This window comes from Manacus vitellinus, unplaced genomic scaffold (assembly GCF_001715985.3).
Source record: "Manacus vitellinus isolate BGI_N305 unplaced genomic scaffold, ASM171598v3 scaffold_35_pilon, whole genome shotgun sequence".
Taxonomy (NCBI): domain Eukaryota; kingdom Metazoa; phylum Chordata; class Aves; order Passeriformes; family Pipridae; genus Manacus; species Manacus vitellinus.
This window is the reverse complement of record NW_021940498.1, coordinates 8,322,421-8,340,751: the sequence shown is the minus strand read 5'-3', so window position 1 is coordinate 8,340,751 and position 18,331 is coordinate 8,322,421. Positions and strand designations below refer to the sequence as shown.

Sequence of the window (18,331 nt, the reverse complement as noted above, 5' to 3'; positions counted from 1 at the left end):
TTGTCAAGCTGCAAACTAGGAAGGAGCCTAAACACTCAGGTGTTTTAGTAACCTCCTGTGATAAGCACTGAGAATCAGAAAATAAGTACTGATAACTCAAAAATAAGAGTTATTATTATTATTATTATTATTATTATTATTGCAAAATATGGCCCTGCTGGCAAAGTGCCCCAAGCCTGCAGGTACTGGAGTTTCTCCAGTTCCTTTTGATGTCCCCCCTCCCCAGGATCCTCATCCCTGCCCCTCACCACCAAAGCTTCAGCAGATGTGTAGGTTGGTCCTTGGAAAGGTCCACAGCCAGTGACAAAAATCCCAGCAATGTCAGGTGGAGCTGGATGAAGCCTTCAAGAAGAGAGACCATCTAACACCCTGAGAGGAAAGGCAGTAAGCACAGCTGACATTCTGGGGGCAAGGACAGACCATCACTCACAGAGATCTATGGGTTCAGTACAAAACCATTTCTTAAAAATGATTTATTGCTAAAAAAAAACCCCTCACACACACAAAACTCTTCAGCTGTTCAGTGCTGGCATCACCAAGACTGTCAGCAGGAACAAATGCTTTGGAGGACATAAATCCTGAAGGCTGCAGCATCCAAAGGTTACGGTGAGTGGAATAATCCGTGTGAAGGAGCAAGCTGCACCAGCGAGGTGGAAGAGGCAGAACAATGTATGGATGGACTCCCAGGGCAGTGCAGGAGGAGTTATTCCCACCCAGAAGATCAGGAAGCAGCCCCATGGTCCATCACCATCCACCCTTCACAGTTCAGGGGTGGGTGGCTTCACCTCCCCAGACACAGATCACGAGTCACCTTCTTGGTGTCACACTTTGGATTCCGGGGTCTTTGTGGACTTTCCTGCCATCTTCTCCTTCTCTGGGTCTGCCTTTGTCTCTGCTGCCTTGCTGGCTTCCCTCTCCTGCTTCCTGAGGATCACATACACGGCCACGAAGCACAGGAAGGCTCCCACCTCAAAGAAAAACTGGAGACCCAGGTACCTGTGGTGTGGGAACACAACAAATCAGAGTGGCCAGGGCACTGCCCTGGGCTCAAGGGTGGAAAGGACTTGACACAGCTACTGGTCAGAGAGTCATTCAATGATGAACCTGCCATGGGGATGGAATATCATCACCTAGAGCTCCTTCCCAGCCTCCTCACCGTGCACAGGCTGCATTTGGTGTCTTCTGTGTGTCGAGTTGGGGTGTTTTATTGGAAGATGAACCCCGGGGCACCAATACTCAATGTCCCCAGGCCCCCTGCAGCACCTCACAGGCAGGCAGGTTTGATCCCCACTGCTGCATTTCCCCCATGGAGAAGACACCAGGACAGGCTGCTTCTGTCTATCCATGTAAAAGGAGTCACCACAGCATCACACAACAGCTCAGGTTGGGAGGGACCTCAAAAACCCATGTGGTCCAACCTTCCATGGGAAAGGGAGCCTGGGGGAGATTGTCTAGAGCTTTGTCCACTCTCATCTTGAAAGCCTCCAGTGAGGAGGACTCTACTGTGTCCCCAGGGAGCTTGTTCCAGTGAAGGATTGCAGGGGTTCTCCTGGAACTGGACCTCTGTGCGTTACAGCAGCAAGTTTGCACAGTCTCTGGTGGGGTTTGGGCCTGTGCCAGTGGTTTTCCAAACCATTCCTGGCCACTGTTGGGGGTTATCCTGGCCCAGGGGGTTGCGAGTGCCCCTGTTTGTTCACCAGCAATTTATCCCGTGTCAGAGGTGGGTGCCACGTTCCCCCTGGGTTTCCCTCTACCCCCTCAGCCCTCCTGCTGCTGGGTCAGCTCTACCTTTGCCTGAAGAGGGTGTTGTCATAGTATCTGCAGGCTGCCTTCCTGTCACACCTCTTCTCCCACAGGATGCAGGTGGTGTCGATGGCGCTGCCGTACAGGATGGGCCCCGGCATCCACGCTGGAAGCAGAGAGGGCTTGGTTATGCCAAGGGAGCTGCTCTGCTGGCACACACCCAAGCCTGGTGACTTCCCCGTGTGCTAAAGGGCTGGGAAGTGGCTTGGGATGGCCTTTGCTGTGGCCCATGAAGCCACTGGTCTTGCACAACACGCCAAGGCCTGGTTGTGTGTTTGCTCCCCATTGAGATGGAAGTTCTTTCTCATTGCTCATCCCAGGAATCGCAGAATCATCAAGGCTGGATGAGACCTTCAAGATCTTCAAGTCCAACTGTCAACACAGCACCACCATAATCACCCCTAAACCATATCCAGGCACCTCTTGAGCACTCCCAGAGGCTGTGACTCCACCACCTCCTTCATGCCCTGAGCATTTATGCCCCTTTCCAGCACTGCTGTGGCATGTTCTGGGAGCCTCCAGGTGAACATGGATTTTCACCATCAGAAAAATAATTAGTGGGATTACAGGACAAGGTTTGGAGCCACCCTGATGTGCTGGAGGCAAACACAGCAATACCCACCCACAACTAAGGGCCAACCTCCTGAATCTAAAGGTATTTCCAGCCTCCTTTTATTTTATTAAATTATGTAATTCACCCCCATGGAAGTGCCTTGTCCCCTCCCCATGTGCAGCCCCCCAGACCCTGCAATGCAGCATCTTTCTCTGGTTTAGGACAGGCTTTGATTAGTCTGAATACACAGCACTCCTGCTGCATCAGGGATGAAATCCCTACAGACCTCCAAGAGCTGCCATTATTCTCCAGGATGGGTTTTTAACACATTTTAATTTACCTAAAACTCTCAGCAGCATGAACTGTATCCCAACAGCAAAGGATTTGTCTTCAGGCTGGATGCTCCTGAAAAACAAAAAGGAAAATTTGCCCTCTGGCCAATCCCACAAAGGTGGACGTTTCCCTCCCTGGCACAGCACCTCACCCAAAAAGTTGTCCTTCATCCCAGCCACCAAGGACCCCAGGGAGTTCCCATTTAGGTCAGCGAAGATGAGGTTTCATTCATTAGGGCCACACACTGACCACAGCTTTTCCTCGGCCTGAAAATCCTCCCTAAAAGACAGGGAGGAGCTCAGGTAAAGTATTTTTGCTTTTCATTTAAAGAATCCCCAGGAGTAAAACACAAGCAACACAAGGGATGCTTTTTGTAACTGAACAAGGGATTTACATGCTGAGGAAGTGGCTGGTTTTGGGGTGGGAAGCCCCAGTGTCTATTTTGGTGGTACTCTAGTTTTCTGGAATCAATATTCCAGGCTGTGGTTCCTGCTGGTCACACATGGGAGAGGATTGGGTGGCAGAGGACATCCAGGTCATCACCCTCAGGGGACTCAGATCCCCTTTCTTCTGGGACTGCCTGGAGCACTCACAGCTTCGGCAGTCAAAGTAAAAACAGATTTTTAACCACAGCTTTTCTCTAAAAAGCAACTGTTTGGAATGTTTCAACCACAGAAATGTGCTTGGAAGCATATAGACTAATACAAGGATTCCTCCATGGTTTTCCCCTCTCTTCCAGCACATTCCCAGGTCAGCTCACTCTGGGGTCCAGCTCCACTAGTCTGGGTCTCATGTTTAGGCTGTTGCTGCTGCCCCATAGGCACCTTTCCAAGGGGGTGGGAAGCTGGAGTCCTAATTGCCTCTTTGCCCTGGGAAGGGAGGCTGTATCCAAGCAAAGGAAGGTAATTAAACTTCTTAACTCAATACAGAGCTGCATCAAAATGAGCCAAAATACTGCTGAGCTAAACCAATGCCGAGTTAATGGTGCATCTCCTTGCTGAGGTACCAGCAAGAGGTGGGGAGCAGGAATAGGATGGCTGCTGGCTCTGAAGGCTGTGCTGAGCCCAGGAATGGGGCTGCTGAGGGCCATGTGGAATTCCTGTGACCCTCATGGCCCCGCGGGTGGATGGAGATGCTGTGGTGTGACACCCACCAGGTGCTGCTCGGGTGTGACACCACCATAGTGCCTTCCAGGAGCACCTGGCCACACAGCTCCATGGTAAAGCCTCCAGCAGCCTGAAGTCTCCACTTGCTGCTTAATTCTGCAGCATTCAGCAGCAATGGCCAAGGAGACCTTGGAAGAGCCTTTGTGGTGTCACAGCAGCAGGAACTCTGTCAGTGCAGGGTCTTCAAAAGCAAGTCTCAGCTTGGGGATACCTGTGATGTTTCTGTCCTGCCCAGCCATACCAGGGCTTGCCAGCAAAGCCCAGCCTGCTCCCATTCCCAGCCTGGAAGGTGGACATCCACATGCAGTGCCAGATGGCAGGAGCAGAGGCACCAACACATGCAGAATCCATGTCAAAGCACCGTGAGGAACTGGGCACGAGGTGTAACACAGGGCTGGTTTAACCCTCAGCTGGAGAAAACCTTCCTCCTCAACCCAAGGACCCCCAACCATCACCTCTGGAGGCCTTTGTGGCTGCACCCAGGCCGTGACTGCCCCAGCTGCTCACCTGAGGATGAGCATGAAGGACGGGGTGTGGGATGTGCTGGCGAGGATCCCGGCCAGGCAGGACAGGACCACAAAAGGCAGGAAGAGGTGGGAGCAGCCGGTGCCGCAGGTCCCGGGAGTGGCAAAACTGCCGTTTCTGGAGATGCAGCTGCAGTTGGTGTAGTTCTGGAAAGGGGAGAGAAAAGCCAGAGGCTGCTCATCTGAAGGTAGAAGGCAAAGCTGCCAGCTGCCATACTGAGGGTGTCTGTAACTAATTAGTGGTAATTAGCACTCAGGACCTCTCTTCCAGTGTCCAAAGGGGCTCCAGGAAAGCTGGACAAGGGATTGAAAGACAGGAAAAGGGAGAATGGCTTCCCACTGCCAGGGAGCAGGGTTACATGGGATACTGGGAAGGAATTCTTTGCTGTGAGGGTGGTGAGGCCCTGGCACAGGTTGCCTGGGCTCTGTCACCTGTACCCAAGTTGTGTCCTGCAGGGAGACCCCTTATGCAGGGACTGTGTGCAGGGCAGAGCTGCAGCCAAAGCCAGAGCCCAGGCTCAGAGAAGTCTTAAATCAGAAAACACTTACAAGGGGAAAATATAAAACCTCACCTTTGAGAGAGGGTCATAAATAACTGGCAGAACCTTAGCAAAGGGAAGATGCCTCGAGGTGATGGATGAGGATTTTTTTCCTTTTCTCCATTTTTTAGTTCCAGTTCTCTCCTTTTTTTTTTCTTTTCATTTTCAGAAGTGACTTTTAAATAAAATCAGCATGATCTTTTGGTTGCACAGTTTTACAAAGGGGTGGCAGTTTGTAGAAGGCTGATCCCAGAGGCAGGAGCAGCTCAGGGTCCCCCAAAACCCTGTTCCTACAGCACTGCCTGCAGAGTGGCTTTGTGACCACAGGGAACTGCTCCCGGCTGAGAGCGTGGGGGGAGAGTTAGGATGAAAAGGGACACAATCCCTCCTCCCACCTCTAGCAAAGAGGATTCAATATTTGAAATGAACATGGGGATTCATCTTCTTCAGCTACCTGAAAAGGACTAAACCAAACTCATCCTTTGGGCTCCTTCTGCAGCCATGGAGGGAGAGGTGGGTCTGCAGAGGACCCCTCACAGATAAGTGAGAGCTGGGGCGAATTTGGGCCCAAGCAGCAAACAAAAAAGCAATCAGATAAATAAAAACTCGCTCCATCTGTGTCACCACCACCTTCTACAGAGAATCAGGGTCACCACACTGAGGGGACTCGCACAAAGCCAAGTGCAGACAGAGGGCTGGGGATGAAGGCTCTGCCCCTTTCATTCCAAACCCCAGAGGACTGTATAGCAGGGAGCATGACCCCAGCTGCAAAACCCTCTGAGCAGAGGGCACAAACCACAAAGCCTCTGGGGGGTCTGTCCCTGGGAGATGCACTGTCTGGGCAGCAGTGCCACAAGGCTGATGCAACACTAGGGCTGGGAAAAACCACCTGGGGAGAGGAGAACAACCCAAGAGCAGCCTTGAAACCAGGGCTGTGGCTTCTGGCACACAGCCAGCCCAGGGTTCTTCAGGGTCAAACATCACCAAAGCACCATTTAGAAATTGTTTTCTTGAGAAAGCAAGTCCCAGCTGGGACCTTGTTGGACTCTAAATTCTGGGATGTGTGCTGACCAGCTTAGATCTGACCTGGCTGGCAGCTGATCCCACCCATGACTGCAGACAGGGAGAGCTGAGGGGGGACAGAAACCCAGGAGAGCCCTGTGGCAATGGAGATTCCAGCAGGGAGAGCTTCCTAGGGAAGTCCTTGTGGCCACCTCACTTCAACAGGTCACACTGCACCCAACCAAACAGCAAAGCACTTACAGGTTGTCACTGCAAGGTCCTACTCCTGAATAAAATTTGGAGGTTCCTGCTGCTGTCCATGGAATTTGGGGATATCAGCTGATGCAAACAGCAAATGGCTTTCAGCATCCAAGAACTTTAAAAGGAGTCAAAGCAAGGCTCCTCTGGAAGGGCTGCAGCAAAGCTGAGCACACAACTGTAGGTTTTTCTGCACACTGGGAGGGTTTCTGGAAACCCTAGGACACGGAAAGCAGCAGACAATGAGTGCCACGGGTCCCTGCCCTGGCAGAGAGGCTGCAAATGCTAAGAAAAGTGTAAAATTTCCAACAAAACAGGTGCTGGAAGAATGCCATAAACGCAATAATGTCTTCTTTCCTTTCATTCAACAGGTAATACCTGAAAGGAAGAGCTGATGCTGGCTTTGCCAAGTAGTGTTGGCGTGGCACCATCAGAGGAGCCCTGGTTTTGCTGTAGGCTGTGGCTACACATAATTATAGGATTAATGGATGGGGACACACTGAGGAGAACAGGATGTCAAAGGGCTGGAGGCATCTTTGAGCAAGAAAAAAGCAGCTGAAAAGGATCTGCTGCACAAAAGGCAGGCCCGGGGATGCAGAAAAGCACATCTGGGACTAAGCTCTGGCAGAAAACATAATTGTTATTAAAATGAAGAGCTGTTAATTAACAAAATGCTGCTAACTGCCCAGACAGTCCCATGCTGCCAGTATATCCTGTGCCAAGAACACAGCGGGGAAACTACTCATCCTATATGGATTGCTAATGATTTTCCAGGTATTCAAAGCACTCAGAGCTGCTCCCTGAGGCAAATCCTCTTGGGAGAGCAGTTTGGGTGACACCTGGTGCAAGACACCGAGGTATGTGACAGTGAGTACCTCCTGTATGGATATTTTCCCTTCATAACCTCAGAAAAAAGAGGAAGCACGTGGATTCCATCCAGTTCCAGGGAACTTCAGGTATGTGGTGCCTAAATTGGGATCCTGGTTTTGGGAGGTGCCTATTCAAGGATGGGGCAAATCACAGCAGCATAAGGGGCGTCCACAGACTTGGGGTCATGCAAAGTGCTCTGCTTGGCCTTCCCATCCTGCACATCCTCCTGTCCCACCACAGGAGACACAGCTCAGGAAGGTGACCTTCCTGGTGACCATTTGGAGATGAGGGGAAAGCAGAAAGTCTTTGCATCTTCCATGGAAAAAGTCCACTCAAGGAAGGAAGCCAGGATTTGGGGAGCAAAACCTTCCCTTGGGGGTCAGGTGAGTGTGGAAGGACACCTAAAATACTGGATGCCTCAGAGGTTTCTCCTTGCTGTTTTGCCCAACCTTCCCTGCACATTCCACATGGATCGCACAGAGTTTGTCCAACACTAACAAACACCACTAATTGCCAGTGCCTTGGTCATCCCTCCTCAGCCATCCCACATGCCCAGTGGGAATGACTCACCAGGACTATGTTGGTGTCCTCCTGGATGCTCACAGCCCTGCAGCCAGCAGAACAAGGCGAGGTGTACTCGATGGAGTTGGAGCCACAGATGGGGTTATAGGCCTTCTCGGGGCAGTTGCACTGCAGGTTACACTCCAACTCGTGGTGCCCAAATTCAGAGCTGCAGCAGGGAGAAAATATTAATGCAAAGTACTGAGCATCACTAATATGCATCTTGCATAGAAAACATGCCACGTGTACATTGAGATTAGTAAAAAACCCCTTGATTGCTCAACCAAACCTTCCCCATACATGAGTGGGGAAATTCCACTGTAACCCCCCAAGGCTTTGCTCTGCCTGGGCAAAGCATCCTGACCACAAATGGTTAAGGCAGTCACCCACTTCCCTCATATTTGGTCCCAAATGTGGGGGTTTGGGGTACTTGCAACGTTCTGAGCTCCCCACTGAGGGCCAGGACCAGGTTCCACCAAAACCACAAGACACTGAAGGTGTGGATTCACAGAAACTTGGATCAAGCCTTGAGGGAAGACAAGAAGCTCCTGCCCACGTTGTAGTTGCACAAGGAAGCAGCCACAGCTTTCAAGGTGTGATCCCAGGGCTGGCCCCTGCCCAAATTATTCACGGGTGCGTAACTTGCTCTGCTTTCCAAGATGGAATTTTAATCCTGTGCTGTTTGTGCCAAAAATGTGTTTACTTCGGGTTCCACGCTACACTTATTCTTCAGTAGGAAATCCCACCAATTGGACTCTTACAACTCTGTTCCTAAATATCTTTATGTTAAAAAGGTTTTAATTCTAAGGAGATAAAGCTCAAATGACCCCATGCATGGGATAAACTAAAAATATATTTTCTGCCCTAAACTTGAGGATGCAGCGGATTCAGTGTTTATCCACAATAATTCCTAGCCTTATTTTATCACCATTAAATATTTCTCCTGAGGGAATAAACCTATTTCTGGGCATTCTGCTTAACTCACACCTCCCCCCCGAGGAATGCACCTGGACTGGGGTGTGCCCACAGCCCCGGGAGTGACCTGCCCATGCCCATGCCTGGTACCTGTCGCTGTAGGTGACACCCGCGACCTTCTGCGTGGGGCAACCGAGGAAGAGGAGGGGGAAGGCCACCAGCAGGCACAGGAGCATGCCCAGGACACACATGGCACTGCACTGCCTCAAGGACATCTGGAACCGCTTCAGGATGGCACCGCCCACCACGATCCCCACCATGGCCCCTGGGATGTTCACAGCACCTGGGGAAAGGCAGGTCAAGGAATCACAGAGTCACAGAACAGTCTGGGTGACCTGAAAGATCACCCTGTTCCAAACCCCTGCCATGGGCAGGGACACCTTCCACTAGCTTTGGAAGGTTGCTCCAAGCCCCATCCAACCTGGACACCTTGAACACTTCCAGGGATGGGGCAGCCACAGCTTCTCTGGGCAACCTGTGCCAGGGCCTCCCCACCCTCACAGCCAACAATTCCTTCCTAATATCCGATCTAAAGCCGTTCCCCCTTGTCCTATCATCATATGTTGTTTTCCATCCTCTGAGCCATCTCAGTCCCTTCACACAGCAAAGGCCCAGAAGATTTGCTGCTGAAGTTCTATTTTTCAGCACAGGTGATGCAGAAGGGACCAAGGTTTTTGCAGGGACTGGTGAAATAATGCTACAAAAAAGCTGCTTTTCAAACCCAGCAGGATCTCACAGCAAACTGGCTGCCTTATGTACCCACGGATGGGAGATGTAGGGAGCAGTGGGAAGCTGTGCTTCACCCAGAAACTGTGACTTTTCAGTGTAGACAGGAGGAAACACCAAGTAAACCTAAAATGTTTAATTTTCACACAGTGCAGGATTGTCACCCTTGTAAAACTGTGAAGGTTTCCACCACAGTCTTGGTGTTCTGCAAACCCCATTTTTACAATGGGAGCCCAAAGTTCAGCTCCAGAAGTGCAGACTGTTTTAATTCAGCAAAGAACCAATGGGGAGGCTGCTTTCAGCCCATAAATACCCTGCAAGGAAGGAATTTTCAACTACAGAAAGCTTTTTGATCTATCAGAAGGCAGCAAAGCAAGATTTGGTGGTGGGAACAAAGGGTAGGGAAGTTCATCCATGAAATACAGAGAGGGTAAATCAAGGCTGGGAACAGCTCAGCAGGACACAACTGCTTCAGCATTTAACCTTCCTGCCTGTGTTAAGCCCAGGGTGGTGGGCTTTGCCAGCCTGCTCTGCTCACTTTCTTCTGATTTATTTGTTGCACACCTCAGATTGTTAACCCAACGATGGATGTGAAGTAATCCCTGATACAGAACACGCAGAATTCACATCTGATGTTTCCCCGCTCCCTCAATGCAGTGAGTTCCCTTCCTCTCCTTGATTACAGAGAACAGCTTTAGATAACACACATTTCTCCAGGTCTTAAAATATCCCAGCAAGCTCAGGCTGCAGTGGAACGGAAGGAAAGCAAGCAGATAGGAGCTGAGCAAGTGTATGGGCAAGGACCTTGTGCCATGTCTGTCTGTGGGTCATGGAAGGAGACCAGCAGCTCCAGAGGAATTCTTTGTAATTTCCACATCATTTTTTTAAGGAGTGCTCAGCAACACTTACCAATGATCATGTTGGCAAAGGATGCCGTGAGGGAGAACTGTCTCTCCAGGAACTTGCCCATGAACGTTGCTAAACCAGCAACCATGGCAGAGATGTTGACCTGAGCCAGCACCACCAGCAGGTAAACGGGGTGACGCAGGTTCCTCAGCAGCACCAGAGGAAAACCTGAAAGGAGAAGGGCAAAGCTGTTGCATACAGAGCAGGGGTACAGCAAAATATTAATCCTAGAATCATAGAAAGGCTCAGGGGGGAAGGGACTGTAAAGCTCATCTCGTTCCCTGGAGCTTTCTGGCAGAGCTTCTGCTAACACAAACACAAGAGGAGATGGGAAGTCATTAAAAGTTAATTTATTTGTTTGCTGCGGTTGCAATTTCAATGTCCTTTTTGTTTCAATCATAAAAAATGCAATTTTTCTTTGTTTACAGGCAAGAAACACTCCAGCAAATTCCCCTGTGGCTGAACCCTGGAGAAAGAGGGATCTTCAGCCTGCTTAGCAAAGACCCTGGGGAACCAGGGTGCCCAGTGCTGACATCCTCCAGCTGGGAGGCTGGAATTGTCCATCCTGGAGTGATTTCTCCTTTGTGACACCCCAAACCCACTTTCTCTGCTGCTGTTGCTCCCCCTGAGCCATTGCCTCCCCCCCGTGCTCCCTGCCTGGCTTTGCAAAGGGCAACTTCCAGACAAACAGATGACGAGTTTCCCAGCTGAGGGCTCGGAAAGCCAATATGCTGGAGCAGAGATAAGGAATTAACAGGGAGGATTAATGCAAGGGCCTGCCATAAATTAATGGTGTTAACTCTTAGCAGCTCCCAAACAACTGGGACAATCTTTCTATCTGCTCCAGCACAGCAGCTCTGGGAGAACTATCTGGTGCTCTTCTGGGAGGTGCCCCAAGCTGTGTGTTTATTTTAGTTGTCCTAAATGTTATGTGGAGAGCAAAAGGACCCTCTGTGGATGCAGCAGGGTCCTCCAAATCCACAGGCTAAGCTCCTGTTCAGGGGAGTGTTGCCTCTCCGGATCAGCACTCTGCTCTCAGGGTCAGGCAAGCAGCCAAAAATGTTGGGGAGTAGCAAAAGCAGGTCATTAGAGAGGGTCCAAGCATGCAAGATGTGGTCAAGGACCCTAAAATACTGACCCACTGGAGAGCTGAGAGGGCAGCAGGCAGCTGGAGAGGGAATGGGCTGTTAGACCAATGTGAACCCAAGAGGGGAGGTGGTTTTTCTCCTAACTATCACTAAAATCCTGATTTTTGAAGCATATTCCAGCCATACTGCAAATATGAAACCTCAATTGAGACCTCCTGCGAGCTAATCCAGCTTTTTCTGGAAGCTGGTGGGAATCTTCCACCAAAAAGCTCTTTTCCCCAGAGTTTTTGGTCTTGTCAATCAAACTATGCCCCCTCTGCCACCTCAGATCAGAGCTTAAAAGTACAACACTGAGCAGGTCACAGGAAGATTTCTGTCCTCTGCAATCACCTCCTCATGACTAATTGGATCTCCCTCCCAGGTCCAGGGAGGAAGCTGGGCAGATATTAAAAGCAAGTGGAAACTGTACAATAATAATCAAAAAATGTCTTTGAAACTGTCTGTAGGGACCATAAGAGTAACAAACAAGTCACAAGCACAGTGTTCTAAATGCTCTGAAGATCACCTTTAATGGATTAATTCCCAGTGTGTGCAACAGAATCTGCACGTCCTCCCAGGTGTTTTCAACAGAAGCCTGGAAATTAGCAATGGAAATTACTCCAGGCTGGCTAAATCCTAGTTTTTTTCATTACTGTGAGCAGATCCAATGCCTGCAAAAGGAGCACCTTGTGAGTGTGAGGAGCAGGGTGCAAGCCAGTGTCACATCCTTCCCCACAGAGCTCTGGCTTTCCTAGATTTGGAGAACTCCAGGCAGCAGAGCCTGCTCCCTTCTGGGGCAGTCGACCTCCTTGCTTGGAAATGCCTTTGCCTGAGCATTTATCCTGTCCACAGCTCCATCCTCTTATTGCTGACTGGGGATGGAAAAACCCTTCCTGTCCTTGAGGCAGAGTTTCCAGGGCTTTGCAAACTGCTCGTCATACCTTGCTCCAGAGAGATTCAAAGCCCAGAGAAAGGGACACCCTGAGGAACCTCCTGGGATGGGGGTTTGTTTGCCATACTTGGCAAAAAATCCCACAAGCCTGATTTTGCTCTCTACTTGTCTCCATGTGCCACAGGACACATGGCAAAATGCTTCCTTTTCATGGAATGGTTTGGGTTGGAAGAGACCTTAAAGATCATCCCATTCCACCCCCCTGCCATGGCCAGGGACACCTTCCATTAGCCCAGGTTGCTCCTGCCTGGCCTTGGACACTTCCAAGGTGATTCAGGATGGAAAATCTCCAAATGCTGTTTTCATAAATCAGTTTGTAATTAAAAAAAAAAAAAATAGAGAGAAGAAACAAAACAAGCAGGAGAGTGACAAAATGGGAAGGAAAAATCTTTAGACTTCACTCGAATTGCCCCCAACTCAGCACCACACATACTACCCACCACCCAGCTTCTGGCTCTAAAAAAGGGGTTTGCATCAGAGATCCTGGTGATTTCAGAAAAATTGCTCTCTTGACAGAAAATAGACACTTTGTTTCTTTCAGAACTGGGTTTGAGGGGATAAATTCTCAGAAATAATGAGTTTTGAGCACAGCCCTGACACAACAACTCTGATACAAGCCCCAAGCCAAACCCGCAGCTCCAGCAGAGGTGGGATATCTCCTTCTCTCTCCACCCAGTGGCAGGGAGCTCATTTTTATTCATGTTTCAGAGGCAAAGTGTCAGTGTGAAAGTCCCATCTGAGCACTATAAATCTGTTCCCATGCAATTGCTTCCTAAACACAGGTTTTCTAAATGACAGTGCCCCAAGGTCGGGGGGGAATAACCCCCTGCCTGACTCCCCTAATTGAGCATTAGGCCAGAGAGCAGCAGAATAAAAACCTGCCCACGCTCATCTGGCTGTGTCTGCCCTGCACTGACCTTCAGAACACAGACAATTTCCAACAAATTAAAGGGACAATATTCAGAAAATATGGAGGAAGCTGACACAGACTGACTTCAGAAGGCCACTTCTTATAAGTAATTACCAAAGTGCAGAGTATTTCCTTCAAAAAACACCCAACTCAACCTTTAGCAGTTGCCTCCCCAGACTAAAGCCCAGCTGAAAGTCTTCAGCACAAAGAGCTCGCTCATTCCTAAACAAGTTAATTGCAGTGGATTACTGGATTCTGACCACCCTTCTGCTTTTAGCTGCTCAGACCCTGTCTCCAGGGAGTGCCAGCCACCCTCGGTGGGACAGGAGGTCAGCCTGGCTTGAATACTGTCACCAGCCTTTAGGAGGGGGTCTGGAGAGGTTTTTTGAGGATGAAAAGTTGCCAGTGCTGCTGTGGGCGTGATTCCTGCTGTGCTCTGAGAACTGAGCAAGAGCAGCTGGATGCACTCAAGCTGCAAAACCCCTCCAGCTGAAGGGGGTCCTTCTCTTCCCATGGTTCTGCTCCAGGCTCACAGGTTGCACCCCTCTTTCCTGCCTGGATCTGGGCTCTGATGAGATTTTGGCCTCTGTTTCCTGCCCACCTGAGCCATAAAACATAGACTCACAGAAGGGTTTGAGCTGGAAGGGATCTTAAAGGTAATTTTGTTCCAGCCCCTCTGCCATGGGCAGGGACACCCTCCACTATCCCAGATTGCTCCAAGCCCCGTCCAACCTGGCGTTGGACACTTCCAGGGAACCCAACAGTGTGCCTAAGTTGCATCTCGAGGGGTTCTCAAGGAGGTGGGCTGAGCACAGGGAGGAATATCCCTCTTTCCTACCAGCATTGCAGCCCACAGCACATCCCACTGCTCATCCTCTGTGCCGGCACAGGAGCCCTGTCCGTGTGGGAGGGGGGAATTCTCACACTTACGTTTGATGAACTCGCCCAGAGAGAGGTTCTGTGTGTGTTCAGGCCTCGCCCTGAGCTGGCTGAGCATGTCCTCCTTCTTCTTGCTGTCACTCTCCTTCCCACTCACCACCTGGGGGCAGAGGACAGGCTGTCACTGCACAGATCATGCCAGACTTTCCCCCGAACTCACTCCTCCTCTCCCAAATCCCTGCAGACACCAGATCGTGCTTCTTGCCGATGGAGTTTGCAACGTTCCTGGGCTTGGCCATCACTGCCCATGTCCACACTGTCAGGATTCCAGTGGGGCTGAAAGCATCCATATATCCACGTTACAGGAGCACGGAGCTTCCCCACCTTTCCCAACAGGAATGGATCACACTTCATCAATGCCAAGCTGTGGCATTACCCAGGTACAGCATGCTGTGTGCTCAGCTCCCAAGAATATGGAAATCCAGGAGGTGTAAACCTTTGCAGTGGGAAAGATGGATACCCTTAGGGAGATGGGTTTCCTCCCCAGAGGTTCTTTATTACCTCTGAGTGTGGGGAGGGAACAGCCATAAGAACCCAAAGGGTGACACACCTGGATCTCCACCCAGCCTCCAGCCAGTCTGGACACTGGTTTTGGGTGGAGGATGAGCAGGTCCCCTGTGCCTCTGGGTGCAACAACCGGGTGTGCAAGTGCCCTCTTACAGCAAGGAGAGAGGCAGCAATTGTAAGGGGGAACAAATCCAGGCAAGAAGGAGGTCTGGGATGGAGGCAAAATGTTCTTCACCTCCCAGAGGCTGCCCAGGGCAGTGGGGGAGGCCCCATCCCCAGGGGGATTTAACAGCCTTGTGAACGTGACACTTGGGGACACGGGTCAGTGGTGGCTTTGTCTGTGCTGGGGGAATGGTTGGACTGGGTGGTCTCTGAGTGCTTTTCCAACCTAAACAGTTCTGTGATTGTATAGTTCTGTGTCCCAGAGCCACCTGGAGCAGGGATGTACTGGCAGAAACAGGGAGCAGCCACTGACCCCTGACCTCTCCCAGCCCCTTTTAATTCTTCTTCTGCTCCTGAAAACTTCTGCTGGATTCAAGCAACTCCTCCTCCTTTAGTTCTTTTAATTTCTTTTAGCCACACTGAATCATGTTGCCACTATCCCAGGATCATGGAAGATCACTCAGTTCCACCCCCTGCCATGGGCAGGGACACCTTCCACCAGCTTTGGAAGGTTGCTCTAAGCCCCATCCAACCTGGACACCTTGGACACTTCCAGGGATGGGGCAGCCACAGCTTCTCTGGGCAACCTGTGCCAGGGCCTCACCACCTATGGAGTGCTTGGAGCACCCAAGGTCCTTTGTAGCCTCGCTAGATGACAGCCACCAGAGGCAAGTGTCCAACATCCCATGGCATCCTTCCCCCATCAGCCAGCGGAAGCCAAGGGAGTGGAGGATTTCTTGGATGAACTTCTGCAGGCTGCAGCCTACTCTGCAGGCTTTTAGGGGAATCACTGGACCAGAGGGCATTAATTAGTTTAGATGTGCTACTGTGCATGAGTAACAGCAGAAGGGGTTCAAGCAAGAGTGTGGTTTTCATGGAAAACCACAGAGTATTTCCAGACAGAGCCAACAGCCTCGGTTCTGACATCCCCCACTGGCTCAGCAGCAGTTCTGCTGCAGCTCCCAGCACAGATCTGAGCTGGACAAATGAGTTCATTCAACAGCAATTAACGTTCTTAATGGACAGAAAGAAATAGGCAGCTCTTGGGCTAAAATGATCTCCTTTGCCCTGAAACCCAGCCTGGTTATTAAACACCAGAGAGGGCAAAGTGCCTGTGCTGCAAGTGCCACGTTCCCTTTTTGAAGGCAAAAGTGATGAAACCCCTTTCCTGTTTTTTTTTTTAATGCTGGAGCTCAGGGTTTAATACATTTTTCAAATGCACAGATAAAATCCAGCTCTCCTGTTCACTTTTCAATTAGTTACAAGGTCTCTTCTCTCTGCTCTGAAGCTGCAGTGTTTTCCAAAAATATATTCAAGCTGTTACTGACTGTGGCTTTCTCAGCTTCCACCTGATTATACTTCAGGGAGTCAACAGCCTGTACATCCAGAAAACAAACCAAATTCCCCCAAATTCTCCAGTCTGGGATGTCTCTGTGTGAGTGTGACCCTTGCAAATGGGATTTCTGTGCTGGCTCAGCACCCACCCCAGGAGCAGCTGCTCCCTGCACATGGAGCAAAGCCCTCCTGGAGGAGGAATACTCCTCTTCCCACACTGGCTTGGCCCCTGCTATATTTTTTTGCCGTCTGAAAAGATCAGGAAATGCCTTCCTGTGGGATGAAGGACAGCAGCAATCCTGCCTGCTTGCTGTGGATGATGCTGGAATGATGCTGGCTGTACCATCAGGGGTGCTCGAGCCCTGCAAGGATGCTGTACATCATGCCAAGGAAAAACAAACTGAGCTTTGCAAAATGCCCCCACACTTGGATTTTTCTGGATGATTCCTTAAAGGACTCCGTTTCCTGGTGCACCTGATGTTTTTGCAATGGGATTTTTAACTGTCTGAAAGATTTTGCCCAGAGAAGCTGTGGTTGCCTCATCCTTGGAAGTGTCCACAGCCAGGCTGGATGGGGCTTGGAGCAACCTGGGCTAGTGGAAGGTGTCCCTGCCCATGGCAGGGGGCTGGAATGGATGAGGTTTAAGGTCCCTTCAACCCAAACCATCCTGTGATTTTCTATCACCATCACTTCCACCCTCCTGGGGGATGGAGGAGACGGACATGCTTGTGAGGAAGGGGGATGAAGCTCCCACACACTTTGCATTAGGAAGAGCATCCCTAACCTGACCCTGACCTGGGGAAACCCCCCATTTCCCTGTACAGACATGGATAAATCAGGTATGACTGACTGGCTTTGCAGGAAAGGATAACAAAGGCAGCTTCCCTGCTCTCACCCACCTGCTCTTGCACCTGCAAGAAGGGCAGCCAGAGGTGCCAGCAGCCTGGTTTTATCCAAATCCACCACTGGAAACAGGGATAAATGACCTGCTCTGTGACAGGTTTGTTTAATTTGAGGTGTCTGCAGAGTTTCCCTCTGGCTGTGCAGAACCTGGCACTCCCAGCTCAGTGAAAAGTAAGGTCAGATAAGTTATTTTCATGTTAAACAAACAAAATGTAAAACCTCACAGCTTGGAAAAGAATTATTTTCCTCTTGACAAGGTCATACTCCCTACAAACACTTCATTATGGCTCTTCCAGCAGGTGTGGGTCCCACCAGGGACCCTATTTCCTGGAGTGTTAAAATAACCAGCCGAGGGGCACCTTGCTCTCATGAAATGGGATGAGTATTTTTAGTTGCTGTTTGTGCCTGTCTTTAAAGCTCCCTGGGGAAAATCTTAACATAGAGACCAGCCCATTCCTTTCCTGTGTCCTGCCTCTTGGCCCCCTCTTTACTCCCCAGATGATGCCTTGTATTTCTAGGCTGCCTTTGGTGGTGCTTTAGGAGCTTTAATGAGGCATCACAGAGCAAAGGTTTTCAGAAAAATACCCCCATTTTCAGTACCCATAGGAAGGCTGGAGAGGGACTTTTTGCAAGGGCATGGAGTGACAGGACAAGGGGGAATGGCTTCCCACTGCCAGAATGCAGGGTTAGAGGGGATATTGGGAAGGAATTGTTGGCTGTGAGGGTGGTGAGGCCCTGGCACAGGTTGCCCAGAGAAGCTGTGGCTGCCCCTGGATCCCTGGAATCGTCCAAGGCCGGGTTGGACGGGGCTTGGAGCAACCTGGGCTAGTGGAAGGTGTCTCTGCCCATGCAGATGACAGGAGGTGGAATGGGATGGGGTTTAAGGTCCTTCCCAAGCCAAACCATTCTGGGATTCTGTGAAATGAGAAGAGAGTGAGAAACATCTCCAGGACCATCTCTGCACAAGCATATATGGAAGGAGTTACGTGTGATGTGAGGAAGAACTGAAGATGGTGCTTCCAGCAGGCCCTGCTGCACCACTGGAAATCACATCCAGACTGGTCCAGCACTGGGCAAAGCAGCCTGTGGATGGGATGGGTTGGTTACAAGCAGAGCTGCTGGGATGGAGAAACAGCAAAGGATCAGCAGCTTCCCTGACCCAGCCAAGGAAGGCTTTCCATAACCACTCCAATATAGCAATGACTGGGAGAATGTTTAATCAGGATTAGGGACAGAATAACTAACTAATGACTGAAATGTAGACTGGAGAATGGACAGAG

At 50.4% G+C, this 18,331-nt stretch overlaps 1 protein-coding gene across 1 annotated transcript in view; it reads right to left on the bottom strand.

The window, feature by feature from the left end:
- Window positions 1-437: 437 nt before the first annotated feature.
- Window positions 438-18,331, bottom strand: part of SLCO2B1 (solute carrier organic anion transporter family member 2B1) — a 40,998-nt gene continuing 23,104 nt past the window's right edge. Inside the window, exons 8-15 of the mRNA XM_029961477.1 lie at window positions 14,136-14,244; window positions 10,220-10,384; window positions 8,675-8,867; window positions 7,619-7,778; window positions 4,363-4,526; window positions 2,697-2,761; window positions 1,789-1,909; window positions 438-996 (exon numbers count right to left, since the gene is read on the bottom strand). Of these exons, the coding sequence (XP_029817337.1) occupies window positions 822-996; window positions 1,789-1,909; window positions 2,697-2,761; window positions 4,363-4,526; window positions 7,619-7,778; window positions 8,675-8,867; window positions 10,220-10,384; window positions 14,136-14,244 (1,152 nt within the window). The 3' untranslated portion in view covers window positions 438-821. The remainder of the gene's footprint in view (window positions 997-1,788; window positions 1,910-2,696; window positions 2,762-4,362; window positions 4,527-7,618; window positions 7,779-8,674; window positions 8,868-10,219; window positions 10,385-14,135; window positions 14,245-18,331) is intronic.